General features: G+C 43.4%; 1 protein-coding gene across 9 annotated transcripts in view; it reads right to left on the bottom strand.

Annotated features, from left to right (window-relative positions):
* FTO (FTO alpha-ketoglutarate dependent dioxygenase) overlaps nucleotides 1–20260 on the bottom strand; it is a 246328-nt gene that overhangs the window by 23067 nt on the left and 203001 nt on the right. The window contains exon 10 of one of the 9 annotated variants that reach the window (XM_053400105.1): nucleotides 13920–13972. The exons of the other annotated variants lie outside the window; for them this stretch is intronic. Coding sequence (XP_053256080.1) covers nucleotides 13960–13972 — 13 coding nt within the window. The 3' untranslated portion in view covers nucleotides 13920–13959. Of the gene's footprint in view, nucleotides 1–13919; nucleotides 13973–20260 lie in introns of those variants that run through there. 9 annotated transcript variants of the gene reach the window in all.

Below are 20260 nucleotides of genomic sequence, written 5' to 3'. Positions count from 1 at the left end.
CTGAGCTATGGACCGTCCCTTCCAAACTTCCTAACAGCATAGGTTGCTCTATAGTGGAAGAGGGTGCCTGGGGCAGTGGTGGATTCTCTTTTGCCAGAGGCAAAGATGGGACCTTCTACTCTCAAAGCAGCTGCTCTGCCACTGGGCTCCGGCCCCATCATGACTCTCGCTGGTGACTTAGCCAATCTCAGTCAGAAGAAATTGTGCCAGATCCGTCAGCCATCAACACCACAGCAGCCTTGTACTCCATCCTAAAGACAGACAAGGGCCATGCGCTTGACTGAAATGAGCCCAGTTCTCGGCAGGGTAGCCATCAGCCTGTAACATGCAAGCAGTTTCTTCCTCTCCACCGTCCCCCCCCCCACCCGGCTCTCTCGCTCTCTCTTTGCCTTTAGGTATCTCAGCCAGAAAAGAAATGTAACTATAATTTCATCTGACTTCAATTGTGTTCAAATTACAGCAAAAAAAGGAAGCAGACAACAAGCTGTAAATATTTAAAGAGACAGAAAATCATTGGGAATCACGCCTTTATGAATATTTGATGAAGAAAGGTTAGCTCTACTGCTGGTAAATTACAAGAAATTATGTCCGTCATGTGACTCTTGTCAGCAAAGGTTAATACAAATAGGTTTGGATTTAGTCAAGATGACAACGGGGATTAAAAAAGATTTGTCCTGTCTTCACCGCAATTAGTTTCCCCCCTTCCTATTATTAGTGTAACAGAGTTTATCGTTAGGATTATGGCAGCCAAGCTATACCTCTCAGAGAAATCATTTTGCTTCTCATAATACTGTGGCAGTTCCACAATGCATTTTTCATCTCTGCTAATCTGGCTCTTAATTGTGCATTTCCGGAGGGAAAGAAAAGGCCGTTAACCCACCGAGTGCCACCAATTCTTGGCAGATATTTATTTATTAAAATTACTGATGCCCTCAAATTTCCATCACAGAGAAAAACGGAAACCTTGCACTTGCTAACAACCTTTATAAAGTAACACCAACCAAGCAACTTTTTTTAAAAAAACAACAACAATAAAACATACAAGTAGATCTACAAACCAGTGCTGGGTTATCAGGCACGTACTGAAAAGCACAGCTGAGCAATAATTCATTTTTTAAAAAACCTGATGCCTAAAAGCATACAACTGGGTTTCCAAAGGCATGGAATATTCCATAGCCTGGGTGACACCACCAAGAAGTCCCTGTCAAACATTTACCAGGTTTAGGTTTCTTGAACTGGTGATTCCCAAACTCTACATTGGGGTGCACCAATGTGCCATGATAAGTGCTGAAGTGTCCTTTGAAATATTACACCACCATGCTGGATGCATCCTGTATAATCTCCCTGGCCTTGTCAATAGATGAGCAGTGGTACCATCCCAAAGAGTGTAGGGATGTGTCAGGATTCTGTGATGCAGTCCATGCTACAGCAAATAAGAAATCCTGGAAGTACCTGCACTTTCCAGAAAACACAGTATCCCTGTTAACCCTCAGTGACCCAGTGTATGGGCAACCTTTTCCAGAATGGGGGGACAGGTCACCAGCAAACTACTGATGTTGTTGTTGATGATGATGATGATTTCTTACCTGCCCTCCACATAAGGTCCCAAGATGGATTATGACAATTTAAAAATACAATATTAAAGCAACATGTTAAAACAAAACACAGTCAAGAGATTAGGATGGGTCCTATATACATCGAGAGAGAGAGAGAGAGAGAGAGAGAGAGAGAGAGGGAGGGAGGCCAGGGTAATGATGCATGCCATGAAAGTAGCATAATGAAGGTGCTGGGATATATTAATTAGTGCTATGCTGATTCCAGCCTACAGATTCCACAGATTCTTCTCCTTCACAAAAGAGGAAATTGTTTTTGTGGGGAGTGGTAGATTTTCCACAACATTTTCAGAGGGGCCACAGTTATTTACTCAGGAGTGGGAAACCTGGGCCACATTTACTGGCGGGCAATGCTCCAGAGGTTGGTTGCCAGTGTTGGGTGGGGCAATGTTTCTTGGAGACTATGCATACTGACCAGAGAATGTGCACATTGCCCAGAAAATGTACAAAACGTAAGTAAGATATGCACATTTCTCAAGGTTTGTTGGGGATTATGTACAATGATCAGAAAATGTGCACAATTCCTTTTTAATGGAAAAATTATGTGCAGATTCTGTATGAGGCCCAGAAATGTGCCCAATGACCAGTTTAATGCACTTTTAGAGGTCAGTTTAACATTCTTTTATTATACACTCATCCAATGCTATTTTTCAAGAAAAAGAGGTTCTGGAACTCACAATGAATGCCTCCCTGCTTCTCTTACAATGGCAATGGCGCCCACCTGAGAGGTGCCAGAACTGAGTTCCAGCTGAAAAAAAGCCCTGCACCGCCCACACTGAGCTTCCTATCTTTTGTTATATACATATTTTATTTTATTTTTCTGCAGACATCTATGGAAAGGTAGGGCACACATTTACCAATTAAACATTTCCCTTGTCGAAACTTTGCGGCCAAGACCTCTGAGGCATCCCCCCAACAAAGGGAGAAGTATAAAAGCGTGCTAAATCAAGTTGCGTGGAAAAAGCAAAAGGTAACATGCAGCCGCAGACAAAAAGGGTTAACCCAGCAGCCAGCCAAAATGATGAATCGGAATTGGCGTGCCTGGCACAGTTTGATCGCAGGCATTGGTACTTTGGGGATTCCACTGAGATTTGCTTCTGCAGCCGCAGACTCTTCCTTCCACACTTAGAGCCACGTGGAAGGAGGACATTTAACACATCAGGGAACCTTGCTGGATTATCAGATCAACTGATCAATACCATTGACAATACTGCTGTCTAAAAGCATTGGGGCCTGCCATCAGAAATGTACACAATAACCGAACGTTCAGGACCTCTGCCGATACATTACCTTTGACCCGTTGCTTCCACAGTGGGCCCAAGAGGCCACTGGCTCTTCCTTCCTGAGCTTTTCCACCTAACTGACTTCCAGCTGCCTGCTTGAATCAAAAGCACCCCTTCATAGCAAACCGTGACCCGGGGAGGAGGAGGAGGAAGGGTAAGAGAAAGAACCTGGAGCTACAACCAGAGTCTCTGAGGCATAAAAAGCCCAGCGATTCAGGTCATTCCCATTGCCACTCGGAGGCAGTCATCTCGCCGTCTGCTTCCATCGGGCTTGTGTAAAATCTCATCAATGCACTCTGCATCACGGGGACTCGGTGGGATACAAATGGCTTCTTCGTGTAGTCTGCTTGCTCACAGAGATTTGAGTTACCTGCAGAGTAACTTTCCTGCTCTGTGACACACACCTGGCCCTCCTGAATAGACATCACGACAAATTTCAACTTGCTGGATTTAACGCTCTAAAAAGCAGCCCAGATTTTTATTGCTCCCGTTGAAGTTAACTCTGAAAGACAGAAGGACGGGGCTTCGTCGATCTGAAAAGACTTCAGAATGCATTAGGGAGACCCAAGAAGAAGAAGAAGAAGATGAAGAAAAGACATGAGGGGGAAGGGAGGAAAGAATACCCATTAAATCTGGAGCATCAATGCAACGCATCAGGTTTGACCGTTGTACTTGATGTGTTGTTCTTATGGGCATCTCACCATCAAAGAGGAGGGAGGGAGCAACCTGTTCCGGAGAGGAAACATCACTCAGATCAAATGTACTACATAGGAAACATGGGCTGGCAAGGAAAGTTTCAAAACAGGTGGAAAAACCCCAATGAACTGCAGCGACAACAAATGCAGAAGATGTTCCCTTAAATGTGCAAACATCCTACGAAAGATCAAAAGTATCACAGGGTGGATGAAATGGGGCTGATTGATTCACAGCTGGCTTCTCGGTACGCTACAACCAGAAGGCTGCATGGGAGCATAGAAACACCGGAAGGTGCCTTATACGGAGTCAGACTCATTGGTCCACCTAGCTGGATATTGTCTACACACTGACTAGCAGGATCTCTGCAGGGTTTTAGGCAAGGGACAGTCCCAGCCCTTCCTGGAGGGGCCAGGGGTTGAACCAGGGACCTTCTGCATACAAGAAGATGGTCTACCTACTGGGCTATGTTTCTTCCACTAGCAGGCAGCAGGCATTGCCCTTGTGTGTGGGAAGTCTGGTGCTGTGTGTAACTGATGCTGTCCTTAAACTACGTATTTATCTGTTCCATTTCTCTCCTGCTCTTCACCCCAAAGGAGCCCGTTCTGAAGCAGTAATGCTCAGTTGTGGCTACTGCTGTATTGGTGATTTTCTAAGGGAGGGGGCAGGCACTGTGCATGCAATGAAACATTAGGAAGGACCAAATAATGTACCAGGTCCTGTAAGAAGAAAGCCCACAATTTGAATCTTCCATCTGCTATAAACTTGCTAGGTGGCCTATAATAACAGTGATTTACCTTACAGGGTTGTTCTAAGGGTTACAAAAGTACATGAGACTAGCCAGGGGCCCATCTATTCCAGCATCATTTTCTCCCAGTGGCTGATCAGATGCTTATGGGAAGCCCACAAGAAGGACTAAAAGCAGGGTCTCTTTCTGGTCCTCAAGACGCTCCCCAGGCAACACCCCTCCCCAGGCCTCTTCCATTACTGGCCCTCTTTGCGTGCGTTGGCCTGCCTGGAAAGTGTCCTTGATATTAATGCCTCTCCCTTGAAGGGGTAGACGACGGAGGGTTTGTTTGTGAGAAAACCTCTGATTTCTTTGTAGCTGGAATGCAGCCAACTGCAAAAGGTAAGAGTCACATCCATTGTTTGTCCCATTACTGCCTTTGGCCACATGCACCACTGGGCTGTGGCCTTTGTGGAATGTTGCCCTTGAACTGAAAAAGGTTCCCCAGCCCTGAGATGGAGTGTTGAACCTGGACCTCCAGGCCTGGGTTCAAATCTGCATGCATTCACATAGCTCAGCCAGCCGCCTTGGCCCTACCACTGTCTCCAAGTCTAACCAAATCCACAGGCTCGTTGCGATGACTGAAAGGAATCAGTTCAGATAGACTACTCTTCAAAAAAAGGCAGAGAAGCTCAAGTAAAATCAATGGACTGGGTGTATTTTCACATAGTGATCCTGTTCCATATTTTTTACCTTGTTCAGTTCTGTGTGTGTGTGTGTGTGTGTGTGTGTGTGTGTGTGAAATTCTGGCTTTCTTACTAGACTTGGCATTCCAAAGTGCATAAGAGTTTGTCACGGTAAGCTTCACGTGGTATAAATTCAATTTTTATTGCAGGTTTATTAAAGAATAGTTGTTTCACCAACAGTTAATTAAATCTGCTATCTAAATTGAACAGAAAATTACAGGGCAGGCAAAACTTGTAAAAGACTCTATTACAGATAAGGACATACTTGGTCATCTGAAGAGTTTGACATCAGTTTTGAAAGCAGCATTGTGTTCCCAAACTCCTTGGCAGTTTTCCTGAGCCACTTTTGTTCTTTCCTACCCATTCATTACCAAGTCCCATTTGCTGAACAACTTCTCTGTTATTTTAAGGTTCCTCCCCCCATCCCGCCCACCATTAATAAAGCATGATATATTTTCTCTGCAGGTAAAAATTAAAATAAAAAACTCTGATTCTCAGCCTTTAAAGCTGAGAAAGCCCTAACATTTCATTTCGCTTTGATGGCACAGCAGAATACACTATGTTTTAAATGCAAAAGCAATGGAGTAGTGAGTTTAGCATGTTAGTCCAAGGAAGAGCTTCAACCTAGATAAAGATGCAGAAGAGGAAGAGGAAGATGCAAACAGATTGCCTTTTCCTTGTCATCCTGCTCAAAGATGGGGAAGGGCTGTAGCTCATTGGTAGGGCATCTGCCTTGCATGTAGAAAGTCCCAGCTTCAATCCTCAGCATCTCTAGGGAAGAGATTCCCTGTCTGAAACCATGGAGAGCCATGGACAGTTGGGGCTCATCCACAATTCTGTTTGCCCCACTGTTTCCCCCTGCAAAAACATGCAGTTTAGCCCTGAATTGGAACAAACAGCAAGCAGATTTCCCATGGATCACCGTTTGTTCCAATTTAGTGCTAAAGAGTGGGTTTTCCGGGGGGAAGGAACAGGGCAATGGCAAAACTGCTTGGACCCATGCCCCACAAAGCACGGGGCAAGCAGCAAACAACTCAGACTTGTGCTTTCTAGGCATGGGAGAAGCAGAAGTGTGGACAAGCTTGATGGATCAAAGGTCTAGCTCAGCATAAGGCAGCTTCTTATGTGTCTATGAACCATTAGATCAGGGTGGGAAGGCCTTTTCAGCCCCATTTCCTTCTCTGCTATCTTCCAGTGGAGGGAGGGGTCTGACACAAAACCAGAGAAAGCAAGAATTGCAGATTTTAGCTTTGTACTGTTGGCTGGTTTCTACAGACGCTCACACATTCCATGAGTTAGAATGACAAAGACAGCTCACCATTGTCTTTGCCATTCTTGCTAATCATTACTAGGACATTTCACTGCACAACTTGCTTTACGATAGCTATCCCATTTATTCTCACCACAATGTTGTGAACTAGATTTAAAAGGACAGCAGATTTCTAGGGTCATCTAGAGAGAGTCATAGCGGAACAAGGATTTTAATGTTGGCTTTCCACATGCAAGAGCTGACACACTACCTACTGCTTCATGTAGGCCAGGTTATAAATACTTGGTAATAATTCCTGTTCCTTACTTCAGATATTCTAGAGAAATTCTTCTGCACCCACTGGGGATATGTACGGTTGGCATGGAGACATTTTGTGTGATGGGGCAATGCACATCATAGGGACTTTTGACAACCTCAGGGTCAGAGTCACATATTTTGGGGGAACAAACTTCTGTCCTTCCTGGACTGTACCATTGTACTTCAGAGTGCAGGTATGAATCTCCTTACATGTAGAAAATTAATTTGGGGGACAGAAAGGTTAGACACTTTCATATTGATGGGCTAACTTTCTACATGCAGGGATGTTTATTATTATTATTTTCCAAAAGAAGAGCATTAAAAAATGCAACCCCCCCAATGCAATCTGAAGTAGAATAGTTCAGGAAGGACTGCAACACATGAATCAATTTACTGACCTTGCAGTTTGAACCATAATCTTTCATTGTCATCAGGTTCTTGGGCTGATTTTCCACGACAGATTAAAGTGGCTATTTTGAAATTATTTCACCTTGCCTATTAGGGAAAAAAATGTTTCAGCTCCTGTCATGGATTGTTAAACTGGCAAAAATATTTCTGTTTATTCCAATTAGTGAAATCATTTGCTGGTAGGAGACATTTCAAGATAGAAGGATCCACTTTAAAAATAAACCTTGCCCCACTGGGAAACTCATCCTTTGTCTGACAATTCAGGCAATGTTATTTAGAGATTTTTTAATTGCTCAGTTGATCTGCGGGCAAATCTCAATAATCAAAACAATATAAAAACTGGGCTGGGTGGGTGATTGTCTTTTTTTTTAATAATTGTAATAAAATGCTGGTAACATCTGGGGAACGATAACTTGTCCAAGATTGGCAGTGTCAGAATTTATTTCCCAATACATCTTTGTGTCTCTGTGTGTTTTCTTTAAAAATTATAACCATTTTTAAAAAGTTCTTGTTAGCTCTGGGAAAGAAGGACAATGTGACATATTAATGTTCATCGGGACAACTGAGCCTTGCTTAACGGTAATTAGCAGGGAAAGCAGAATGCAACTAGGTCTCCCAGAAGCACTGAATAATGTTTGCAATTATTATTATTTTAAATTCTAAGTCACCTACAGAATGTCACCTACAGAATGTGAGTTAGAAATATGAATAAACAAATAAAGGAGGCCTGTTATCCTTCAAGCCTGTTGTGCAAACTTCATTACAAGGGTGGGGAGGCAGAATGCAGCCCTGGATTTTTCTACCTGGCCCTCTGGAAGCTCCTCAGCTATATATTCTCTCCCCAGGCCACACCCTTCTCCCATCTTGCTTCACACCCTGATTGGCTGTTTCTGCCTGGCTGGAACATGACCTTGAACTGCAATTGTGACTCACGCTTGCCTGGAGTGGGGGATAAAGAAGGGCTTGAGGGTGTGTGTAATGGCAGTCATTGTTCTGCCCACCTTTGCCTCTGGCCCTGCCCACCACTGCCACATGGCCCCCATCAGGTTGCCCACAAGAGAATGTGGCCCTCGAGCTGGGGGGGGGGGACTTCCCCACTCCTCTAGTTTCAGACAGGGAGTCTCTCCCAGCCCTATTTGGAAATGACACTGAACCCAGGACCTTCTGCATGGAAAGCAGGTGCTCTGCCACTGAACCAGGGTCCTCCCCATGCAAGAGAATCATCATCCAATCCAGGCCAGGGCTGCTCTAATGTGCCAAGTCCAGGCCTGACCTTTTGGTGCATGAAACTGACAGGCGCCTCGTGTGATTCTCCCCCCTGACCAACACTACCCAATTTTCTACTTAAAGCTGTCATTCTGAAACCAGTTCCGATTATTTGGAGGGATGGGAAGGCAAGGCATGCCATTACTGAGACCAAAGGCAACTTTCAAGAATGCCAGGAGAAAACCAGGCCTTTATCTCCTGTATTCGCACCGGAGAGTGTGGGTCAGAGGCTATTGCCCTATGTGAACAGCATAGGCCTTATCAGAGTAACACACATATCAAGCCACCAATCAAAGCCCTTCTTAACGTGTGCTCAAAAGCACTCAAAAACAACAGCTGAAGGTTATCTTTCATCATTCAATATAACTGTTGGATATTATGTATATTGACTGGGAAATGTGCACAATTCCCCCTTCATGGAACTATTATGTGCACATTCTCCATAAGGCCTGGTGCACAATGTCTGGTTGTTATGCACATTAACCACTCAACTTGCATTCCCCTTAACATATACAAATTATCTCAACAATTACAAACAATCATGAATCCCATCTGGTGTGCAGAAAATTAAAACCAAGAGTTCAACGTTCAGGTAAACGGGGGGTGGGGGAGAGAAACAAGTTAAAAGCAAAGCTATATACAAAGATCCAATAATTCCCAAACAGCAAGGGATGCAATCCTAATGGCATTTTCTGGGGGGATACAACCAATGGGGCTCACTTCTAAGTAAACATGCATAGGACTGGGTGGTCAGAGTCCACATCCCACAACTTGTGTTAATTATTTATTATTCATTAATTACTTCTATGTATAGACTGTTTACTATCTGAAAAATCTCAATATGGTTTACAATAGATAAATACGTAAGTATATATAATTATCACAAACACACAAGTAAATATGTCAACCCAGCATGCCGCAGCTGTGCAAAAGGCAAATTCTATACTAGGAATCATTCGGAAAGCGATTGAAAATAAAATGACCACTATTATACAACCATTATACAAGTCTGTGGTGTGGCTGCACTTGGAACACAGTTCTGATAGCTTCCCCTCAAAAATAAAAATAAAATTGTAGAGCTGGAAAAGGTTCAGAAAAGGGCAACCAAACTGATTTTTCCTTGTGCTGTGGGATGTTCTCCCCCTCTCCACCCCACCCCCATATGTCCCCTAAATGTGTTCTAGGTTAAGAAACTCCTCTGGAGCAGTATTGAAAGTGGGGGTGGGAGGGGAGGATTCCCATTGCGCAAGCAGAAATCATTGCACTGCTGAGTCACAGCGGCTGAATACCGCCCCTCAAATTCTTATTAATGTCAACCAACTCTTCAATGTGGAAATTTGAACGACAGCAAAGAAAGGACATCTGTGGGTCACCTATGATAATACGCTACTTGAGAGAGAAAGAAGGGCTTCATTTTAACATACAGATGCAAAGCAGAATATCTTGCCGTGCCCTGGTATGCAGCTGGTTTATGAGTATCTGGAAGGGAACCTTTATGCTTGGTCACCCCATAAGCAGTAGACAACTGGCTCCTCTCCTGTAATGTAGTACTTCATTAAAACTCAAGACTGTTTGGCAGGCACAGACACTGAGCACGGCTTACAGTTCACATCTGTTGGTAATGACAGGAGGCTGAGTCTGTTTCTTCCCACTAAAGACCAAGTACACAATCCAGTGCAGTTAATCAATAAGATAATGGAATGAATCAATAGCAAAGATTTTTAAAAGGTCTTAATTAAAGAAACACTTGCAGATACAAACGACGACTTCAATCTATTGATGGTACCAGGGTGAGGGGATAAACGCACACACACACACACACACTCAACTTTATTTTGCATGCATGCATTTTGCTGAACCACGCAATTGCTTTGGGGGCGGCCGAAGCTACCCAACTAATCAATGTCTTCTCCGCTCCGGTTGGGTAAATGGCTCTACAAAGATATTCCAAAATGTGTTGCCTTTAAAATAAGACCTTGTGGTATGGTGGTGAACCCACATCTTGTGTTATTTGTTTTCTTGGACAGACTGCTCAATTACCTGGGTACAGGATCAAATTGGCTGAACAGACCCTTTTCGGCTCTGAGATGCAGATTTAGAATAATTAAGGAACACCTAAATTGATGGATCCTATTAATGCAAAGGAAGCCTCCAGCGGGCCCTCCAAGCAAACGTTGTCAATAGTTTTGATTCTTCCATGGTTGTGTGCCAGACACTGTTTTAAAGAGACATCAATCTGTAATGTCAGCATTTATCTAACGAACCTTCAAAAATCAATGTCCAAAACAGTCCATTACATGAATACACCCTATTTGTACATTTTCCACGAGAGGTTGGAAAAAGCTAGATGTTAACCTCATAATTAGAACAAGGGGCTGGACAGTCTTAAAAGGACCAAACAACATGTTCAGGGTGCCCTGGGAGGATTTTGGCTTGCTTCCTTCTCTTTCTTTCTTTCTTTCTTTCTTTCTTTCTTTCTTTCTTCAGTCCAAAATAGTTTGTAATACAGAGATCTGCTTAAAAAATCCCACTGGGTGTACACTCCTTGGTCACTGGTATCCAACTCATGCCAGTAGGAGTTTGAGGCATACCTGGTCAAGAGTAATAGTGATCAGTCTATGTCTAATCATTTATTATAAGTTGTTTTCACCACTATCATGTTATTATTAATTCGATCTGTTTGTCACTTGTTGTCACTTGTAACCTGGAAATCTCCAGGTGACTTAAAGCACTGTTAAAAGCACCAAATAAATATTTTATCCCCTCAAACAGCACACACACAAACAAAAACAAAATTAAGAAGTTATGGGAAATCCACCTCCCTCCCCAGCTCAGCTACAATTTGGGCTCAGCAAATTAAACTATTGCCCATCTAAAATGGGGATGGGAAGGGGGTGGAATTCTGAAATTCACACCCTGTTATGTTCCCTGTGGTGTCCTACTTATCAAGGAGCCCTGGGATATTTAGTTTCCAGGGCATAGTAAGGACTCTGGGACCCTGGGAAAATAACATTTCCTAGGGTCTCTGGTGTCTGGAATTGTTGCCATGTTTAAGCCAGGACGAAAAGAGTCACACTGGCTAGGATTATGAGCATTGCATGCAGAAGATGAGTATTATGAGGATGCATTATGAATGGAAAAGGTTTGTCTACCCTGACTAGTATTAAAAGTTTGTAATTACTGAAGTTAGTGCAACTATTTGCTATTGTACTTTGCAGCTCAGTAGTGTAGCTGAGATGTACAGAGGGGTGCATATGAGACCTTCGGGTATAGGGTGGTATAGAAATAAAATAATAATAATAATAATAATAATAATAATAATAATAATAATAATAATACAGCCTGGAAGGGAGGGACACTTAGAATTGCAACACAATTCACTGCACATCACCCTCCCAAAAGACTGGGCCACCTCTGTAGTACACTGAAGATTTAACAACTGCAGGGAATCAAGATGATCCCAATTATTATATGCTTTTCCACATCTCCCCTGCTAGACACACCAACTTGGTTTCTTGACATTGCCTTGGAAATATACCTGACAGTTGCGTTCTCTCTTTTTCCCTTGGCTATTCAGTAGGGAAGTCCACTTAGCTCCCCCCAAACTTGTGGATGCTTCCGAGCTCTCTTCCTCCTTTTTATTTCTTGTTAGCATTTACTCTCCGCTCAGGCTCACTCTTCTGTCTGCGAGATTCCTTGAAAAATGATGTTTTTGACACAATGTCAGCCAGGAGGAAAAGGTTTAAGTTTGCTTCTCTTCTGCTTTTATTGTAAGCCGGCCCACATGATTGTCATAAAGCTGGGGTTCTTCTGCCTTATAACAAGGGGTGACAGGTATTCCATTCAAAGCTCTAGCAGATGGGTTGTCTTGTAATCTCTCTTTATTCCCAGTGACTCTCCCGCTCGCTCCCCTCTTCTCTTCTGTCCAGAGTGTTTACTCTAGTTGCTAGCATGTAACTGTTAGGCATGCCTGAGACAGTTCAAAGCACTGACGGCCTGGTGAATTAGTTGGGGTAGGATGCTCGCCGGCTTGATTGGGGAAGCTACTTCCAAGCAAGCCAATTGCCAGATGTCTGTCCAATTAAATAAGTCTTCCCCAAACTTCTGATATCTGAAGACCCCCTCCCTTTAAATTATAAATCAGAGCCATGCTTCATCCTTCAGTTCAAAAAAGCTTACATTTAAAGGGTGCTGGTGTTAGCAGTCTGGGGTTGCAGGGGACTGAAAACTCGTCACTATTTCTGCAACGTCCTGGAGCTGTCCAATCAAGATTAAAAGGGGGACTTTTCAGCCACTGTCTGCTCCAAACACCGAAAACACAAGGTGCTTCAGTGTCAAGAGAATGGTGGGCAATGGTTCTGCCATGTACAATGGAACTTCATGGAAAATACAACTGAAGTCAGTCCAAAAGAAGATATTGGAACACTCCAAATCATCTACCCATATACGTGCCCATATAGAAAATAGTAGATCCAGCTGAAAGGCAACACCTGGAGATCTGTACTGATCATTGCACTGCATCCTTAATTATTATTACTGCAGAATTACAAGATTATTGTATAATCTTAGAAAGGGTGCAGCTGCGACTATCATAAAGGGACCCTGCACTCCTAAATTTCTCACCATGGTACTGAAAGTGCGAAAGGGTTCACAGGAAGCTGCCTTACACCAAGTCAGATCCCTGGTCTATCGAGTTCACTGTTGTCTACTCAGACTGGCAGCAGCTCTTTGGATAGGGGGGCATTCCCAGCAGGTAATACTGGGGAATCAAACCTGGAGCATTCTGCATGCAAAACAGATGCTCTCCTACTGAGCCACAGCCCTTCCCCACTTTAAAAAAAAATGACCTGCTATCATGAACCTGACCATGAGAAGAAGCCAGGCCCCCGAAAGACAGGTGAACCAACTGCACTGGGAAAACTGTCCAAGCTGTGGGGGTGCTAAACACAGACCAAGGTCCATCCAGTGAACCTGAGTCAGATACCACTGAACTGGGACCCCCCGAGACAGTATCCTCTGACCCAGATGCTCACAAGGAACTGGTGCCCTTTCTACAATTGGCCTCTGAGACTAGGATGCAGCACCCTAGTAGGTCCTGACCCGCCAGCTGAAAACCAGTGCTCTGGGCGGATTCAGTACATGAGCCGAGGAAGTATGTAATGAACACAATCCAAAATCAATAGCAAGAAACATGAGCAGCATCTGAATAATATTTGGTTGAAATAGGCTGACGGCAGAGAGAGCAAGCCAGAGACATACATCGATAGCTGTAACTGAGTTGTCTACAATTTTTGTACAATAAGAATTTGAGTACATATCAATAGAGCAATTCTTAGGGTGAGCAATAATAATGATGAAAATCAATGTCGTAAAACAAAAAGTTAGCTCAGCAGACAAACTCTCTACAAGCTAGGCAGGCCTGGGCTTTGAACTGGAAGCAGTTCTCTCCAGTCTTTTAAATCTAACACCCACCCACCCATTGTTGTTGTTGTTGTTGTTGTTGTTGTTGTTGTTGTTGTTGTTGTTGTTATACCTTCTTCCCAAGAAGGCAAACAACACGTGATAAAACAATAAAAACATCTTTTAGAAATTCCAATTAATTAAGATGCAAACTGGGAAAGATCTCAAGTGAAAAGGTTTGCTGACAGAGGAAGATCTACAGGTGAGGCCTAAAAGACAACAGAGATGATGCCTGTCTAAGATTCAAGAAGAGTGAATTCCAAAGGTGCCACAACACTATAGACCCAATTCCTACACTGTGTGGAACGAACCTCCTGATAAGGTGGTATCTGCAGAAGGCCCTCACCTGAAGGATGCAAGCTCTGCTGGTGAACTGGATATAAAAGGGGTTAGATGATCTTTCATTAAGGGAATAGAAAGGAATGATAGGGAACCCATGGCTCTGCAGATGGGGTTGGACTACAAGTCCTATTACCCTGACAGCTGTCCAGAGCTAATGGAAGTTAGAGTCCAACAACAACTGGAAAGTCACAAGCTCCCCAGCCCTGAGCTAGGGGAATAATGTGTTCCAAATGCTGCAATACACAAATATGTATAAAAGCAGGAAGATACCAAAAACTGGTGGAAATGGCACTCTTTTATTTGCACTTTTAATTGAATTGTTGTTTACTAGGTGAACAACTGTGACCCAATGCATGCTTATTCAGAAGGAAACGTTCGTTAGGGTTTACTCCAGGGGAAATGTGCATAGGATTTTAGCTTATCCTGTATCTATTTGCAATCCTACATCCATCCATTTAACTGGGAGTTAGTTCCACTGAAAACTGTGGGAATAAACTCTGAGCAATTATGCATAAGATGGTGATGTAAATTGGTTAGATTGATTCATTCCCCCACTCCAGATTAATGGGAAAGCAAATTTTTATAAAAGTACTTCCAACAAAACCCCATGAGCAGTAAGGGGCATCTCTGAAGAGAGATCCGCTCCTTCTCTCACATAGAGGCAGAGTGTCTCTTCCAAGATGTTAATGTAAGAAAAGCCTGCTGGATCAGGCCAGTGGCTCATCTAGTCTGGTATCCTGTTCTCATAGGAGCCAACTAGATGCCTATTTGAAGCCAATGAGCAGGGTCTGAGTGCAACAGCACAATGGATTGTATCCAACGCTGGTCCTACTCAGAGTAGATCCACTGAAGTTAATGGACATGGCTAACTTTGGTTCATTAGTTGCAGTGGGTCTGCTCTGAGTAGCCCTTAGTTGGATACAACCCAGTACAGTGTTACCTACGCTTCAGGTTACAGACTCCGCTAACTCAGAAATAGTACCTTGGGTTAAGAACTTTGCTTCAGGATGAGAACAGAAATTGTGCTCCAGCGGTGCGGCGGCAGCAGGAGGCCCCATTAGCTAAAGTGGTGCTTCAGGTTAAGAACAGTTTCAGGTTAAGAACGGACCTTCGGAACGAATTAAGTACTTAACCCGAGGTACCACTGTAATAATATATGAAAGGGTATATATGTATTTCTAAGAACGAAACTGGGCCTGCAGCAAAACAAAAGAAGTGAGACCGACACTGCAGTGATCTTGTTCAGGATTCCAGCCAGCCATGTTCATTACCAGAATATGGCATTCCACTCTCCCTCCTCATTTTCTGCCATCCCTTCCCCACAGCATTCTGTGCTCACTGAGCATGCTCAGCATTCACCAATCTGCTTTGGAGTCCCCCGCTCCTTGGGTTGATCTGCCCCTGTTGTGTGTGGGTGTGGGCTGCCTTGTCTACATAAGGATCTTATTGGTATACATCAGGGGTGGGTAACCTTTGGCCCTGCAGATGTTGCTGAACGGCAACATCAGCCCCAGCAAGCATGGCCAATGGCCCAAGAGTTGCTGTTCAGCAACATCTGGGGGGGGCACTGGTTCCCCACATGATAAATGAATTAATGTGCTCCAGCCAAGGGTTTGTGAATTTACTCCCCTCACTTAACTGAGAGGGTTATAGTGAGGATAAATGGGCTAAGCATCGTAACGTGTACCTGGCGTGCTAAAAAGGGCTGTTGAACGTGAACAAATAATCATCAAAATGCAAGGGACGCTCCATCGATGTTGGCGGCTCCGACCTGCATTTAAGAGGGGGGTGGGAGTAGGAGAAGGAGCAGCTTAGCCTTTTGAACACCTGAAGTTGGCTGCCTTGTTTGCATTTCGCCGAAAGTACTATTGAAAGTAAACAAGGAGCTTTGGTGAATTATTTAGCATACAAATAAACCAGGAAAAAAAAATCAGGCTAAGTAGGCCACTATGCGCTAACTTGGATTGAAATATTCATCTGTAAATAACTCCTCAATCTGCTGCTTTCACGTACAAATACTACATGGAACATTAGCCACAAGTAGCTTCCAGGGATATTCAGGCTCGCTGGAGAGCAATTTTTATGTCTAGTGGCATCTGTGGGTAGTGATATGGACTGAGTCTTAATATAACCAACATAAAATTTATGGGAACACTCAGAGCAATAGCAACACACCGTCAGACAGCTGGTGGCTGATGCGTAGCACATGCGGATTTTATATGCGCTGCGTAAACTAACCTTTGCAATAAAGATTTAGCAGGTTTATTAGTTTAGGAAATCGCTATAATTAAGGATAATTCATAATGGGCGCTTATCCACTCTACGGCAATCGCTAGCTTAATTTGGGCTCCATTTCTTTGAGCCATAAATAAGTGCGCCGCTATCTTCGGCACAGATGTGGCATTCAACCTGTTCAAGTTGGTTGGTTTTTGCTTGTGTTTTAATCAAAAGAATTAGGAGATAAGCCAATAAAATGCAGTGTGCTTGAAATGAATTAGCGAGAAAACGCAGAGTGGAAGTTTGCAAAACTCCACTAAAAAGTAGTGTAGCTCCCAGGCTGAACACAAAGATTGCAAACATTTCTACGTATGGAGAGGATCCTTACCATACATTTTCCGATCTGGGGAGAAGGGGCATATATGGCTGGAATAATTAACGAAGGCGGAGGGGAGGGGAGAGAAATACGAGTTTGACCTTTGTGTGCCATTTCTGTTCCACGGCGCCAGTAATTGGAGATTTGACCTTTGTGAGTACCTGGCAACTTCCTTACGTTCTTTTGCCTTCCAAATTGCCTGCACACAAAGGAGAGCCCCAGAAAGTATTCCTGCTTAAGTAGGGATGTGTGAACATGTCAATTTCAGTTCCTGTCAATTTCTCATTTTTCCAATCTTAAATTCAGTTTTCCACGTTCTTCTAGATCGGTTTGCAGTATATATTTCTATAAATTCCTCATTAAAATTCATCAGCATTTTAGTATGAATTTCTCCAAATATATACTTTTTTGCAGTTTAGACTAATATACACATTTCTTTACATGGGCAATTTCCCCATCGGTACTGTATTTTTGTATGTTATTTGCACCAATATATGCATTTTTATGCACCCCTTACCCCAGCACAGGCATTTTTGTACACCCTATTTGAATGGAGTACAGCATTGCAAAATTCAGGAAAAAATGCTGTGAATTTCAAAAGATAAATGTGTTTGTTTGTATATGGGAAATGCAAATTAGGCAGACCCACCTTTAAATGCAAACTGAATTGATTTCCCCACCTGATGTGTGTGGTAATGGGGAACAGAATTCTGTGTCCAATAACTCCTGCTCCCCAAATTCAAAGACCAGAATAACTCAAAAGTTCTACAGCAAAGATCATCCTGCAAAGTCCAAAATGGCTTCTTCTGCCTCTGAAGCTGAGTGAACTGTGTTAAGATAATGCCAGTTTGAAATTCAGAGAAAACACAGCTCTGATAAGGAAAATATGGAGTTCATAGGGAATGAGCAAAGTGCACTGTTTTGCGGAGGCAGGGGGAGCTATTCAGAATTCATCTAGTACTTTCCACTTTTTATTCAGTACCACGGAAATTTCCAGTTTCCTGATGTAGAAACGATATGGAATTTTGCAAGGCTCATGTTCCACCATGTCTGGGGCTAGAATGGTACATAACTCCCATGGGGGAATCACGGAACTTCCTGATTAATTTATCATGACATTTTATATACAACCTTTCCGCCAAAGAAGGTAAAATAGGTGCCTTGCCTCCATCCACCCATTCTGTCCTCACAACAATTCTGTGAAGTAGGTTACACAAAAATACAATGACTGGCCCAAGGTCACCCAGTGAGCTTTGTGGCTGAGTAGGGATTTGAACCATGGTCTCCCAGGTCCTACTCCAGTACTCTAACCACTATGCCACTCTCTCATCTTCCTAGGACTCACAGCAGCATTTTCAAGTTGCCTGGAGTGTTTGTACAGCAGCTGTTTGCAGCCTGTAACTATGCAAGAATTTACTTGATGGAGCGTATTGAAGTACATGTGGGCTTTCCTGTGAATTGTGAAGAACAAATAACAATTCATAGCATCAAGATAGTTTGGCCGCCACTACAGCAAAACAAAGCCTCAATGGTTAGCTCCTGACTAAACTCAGTGATGTATAGTTGTACCTTGGAAGTCGAACAGAATCCGTTCTGGAAATCTGTCCGATTTCCAAAATGTTTGGAAACCAAAGCGTGGCTTCTGATTAGCTGCAGGAGCTTCAGAAGCCGTGGAAGCCCCGTCAGACATTCAGCTTCCATAAATAGGCCACAATCTGGATCAGTCACTTCTGGGTTTGCGATGTTCGGGAACCAAAACGTTCGGGAAGTAAGCTGTTTGAAAACCAAGCTATGATTGTATATGATTGCATTTTCCAATCATATGGAGCTGTCCAATCATGCTTTTCTTTGAAAACTACTTCCTTCTTGAAAGTGTCTAACACAGGGACCACCAACATGATGCCCACGGGTGCAGTGACACCCTTGAGGAATCCCTCTGGTGCCCATGAAACCTCTGAGCCTCCCTGATCCCTTGGTCATAAGGTGGTGAAAGTGGCTGCCCTTTTCTCCCTAGAAAAAGTACATAGAGCTGAAGGAGGAAGGGGGAAGAATGACCCTTTCCCCCCACTTCCTCTTTCAGTCCTGCTTCTCAAGGCTCAGATTAATTCTGCTGATCTGAGTTTTACCTAGATCGCTACAAAAAGTAAAATTTGTTGGTGCACACACATGTCTTCCTTTTATGTCTGTCTGTCTTTGTGGGTGCTCATCTGGGGATCTGGGGGAGAGAAGTGAACAGAATATGCCCATGGGATGAAAATGGTTGGTGAACTCTGCTAACTCTTCAAAGATACTATTTAAGTATAGTATACTGTTCTACCACCATCTTGCTGCTTGACACAACATTGCCATTTGGATGGCACTTGTATGCAGCAACCAATGGGGCTTACTCTCAGGTAAGTGTGAACAGGATTGAAGCCTTAACTACGGCTAGACTATGAACATGCCTCATACACCTGATTGCTCCTAATATGCCTGATGCATAGAATCATACTCTCTCTCCCCTCCCTTTTAAAAGTATTTGAAACAGAATAAGGAAATTGTCTTTCCGATTTGCAAAATCCCTCATAATCCTTCAACAACATGTTTGAAATAAATGAAGGGGAAAACACGAACGCATTTCTGAGTTCATCAGTTAGGTACTGGGACCTGCAGTTGTAATGCTCATTCATTTCTCCTTCCTTTTCAGTCTCCTTTCCTTTCATTAGATTTGCAGATGGGGACCTCTATTGGTCTAAATAAAATGTCTCAAAATAATAAAAAAATGCAATTAAGACCGTTGGGGTAGATATGGCTAGGATGAAGCAGGTTGGAAGTTTAGAAAATTATGACTGGTGGGGAGAAAGTTGTTTCCCCGCTTGATCTCATTAGCTTAGTGCAGTGCTGAAATTTGTACACCAGAGGTTCCCATTTTTCTGCCTCGATCCCAGGGCACTTGAGAATCTCTTCTGAATCTCAGCAGGTTTTTAAGCTTACCATATCATTGCAGGGGGGCCAAGGGAAAGTGTATGAGTTTTCCTTCCCATTTTTCCCAGCACTCTACAGTTTCTGCAATTGCCTGAGCTTCCTGATCTGAAAAAAGTTGTCCCGTGATGACTTCCCATGGGCTTTGATTGACACGTGCAGATTGGTGAAATGGTTTGTAGAAGGAAAAAAAGGGTACACTCAAAACTCCCACAAAAGACCGGTAAGTGCATTTTCAGGCACAATTTTGTTTTCCCTTAATTCGTAAGGCTAGCGGTGGTGGGGAAACAAAGGAGGAATTTTCAGCACAGCACTAGAATTTGGTGCAACTGAGGTACATGTTTGTGCCCTAAAGGCCAGAGATGGGGAACCTGTGACTGACAGCCACTCTCCACAATTTCAGACATGAGTCTTTTCCAGTCCTACATGGAGGAGCCAGGGGTTGAACCTGAGACCTTCTGCATGCAAAGCAGGTGGTCTACCACTGAGCCACTGTGCTTCCCATCCCTTTGCATACCAGAAGCTAGAAGCAAATAACAGGGAGGACGATTGCTGCCATTTGGAGCTTCCTAGGGGCATCTGGTCATTGGCTCTTTGAGAA

The sequence above is a fragment of the Podarcis raffonei genome, chromosome 8 (genome assembly GCF_027172205.1).
Source record: "Podarcis raffonei isolate rPodRaf1 chromosome 8, rPodRaf1.pri, whole genome shotgun sequence".
Taxonomy (NCBI): Eukaryota; Metazoa; Chordata; class Lepidosauria; order Squamata; family Lacertidae; genus Podarcis; species Podarcis raffonei.
The sequence above is the reverse complement of the archived record's forward strand: the minus strand, read 5'-3'. Positions and strand labels throughout refer to the sequence as shown.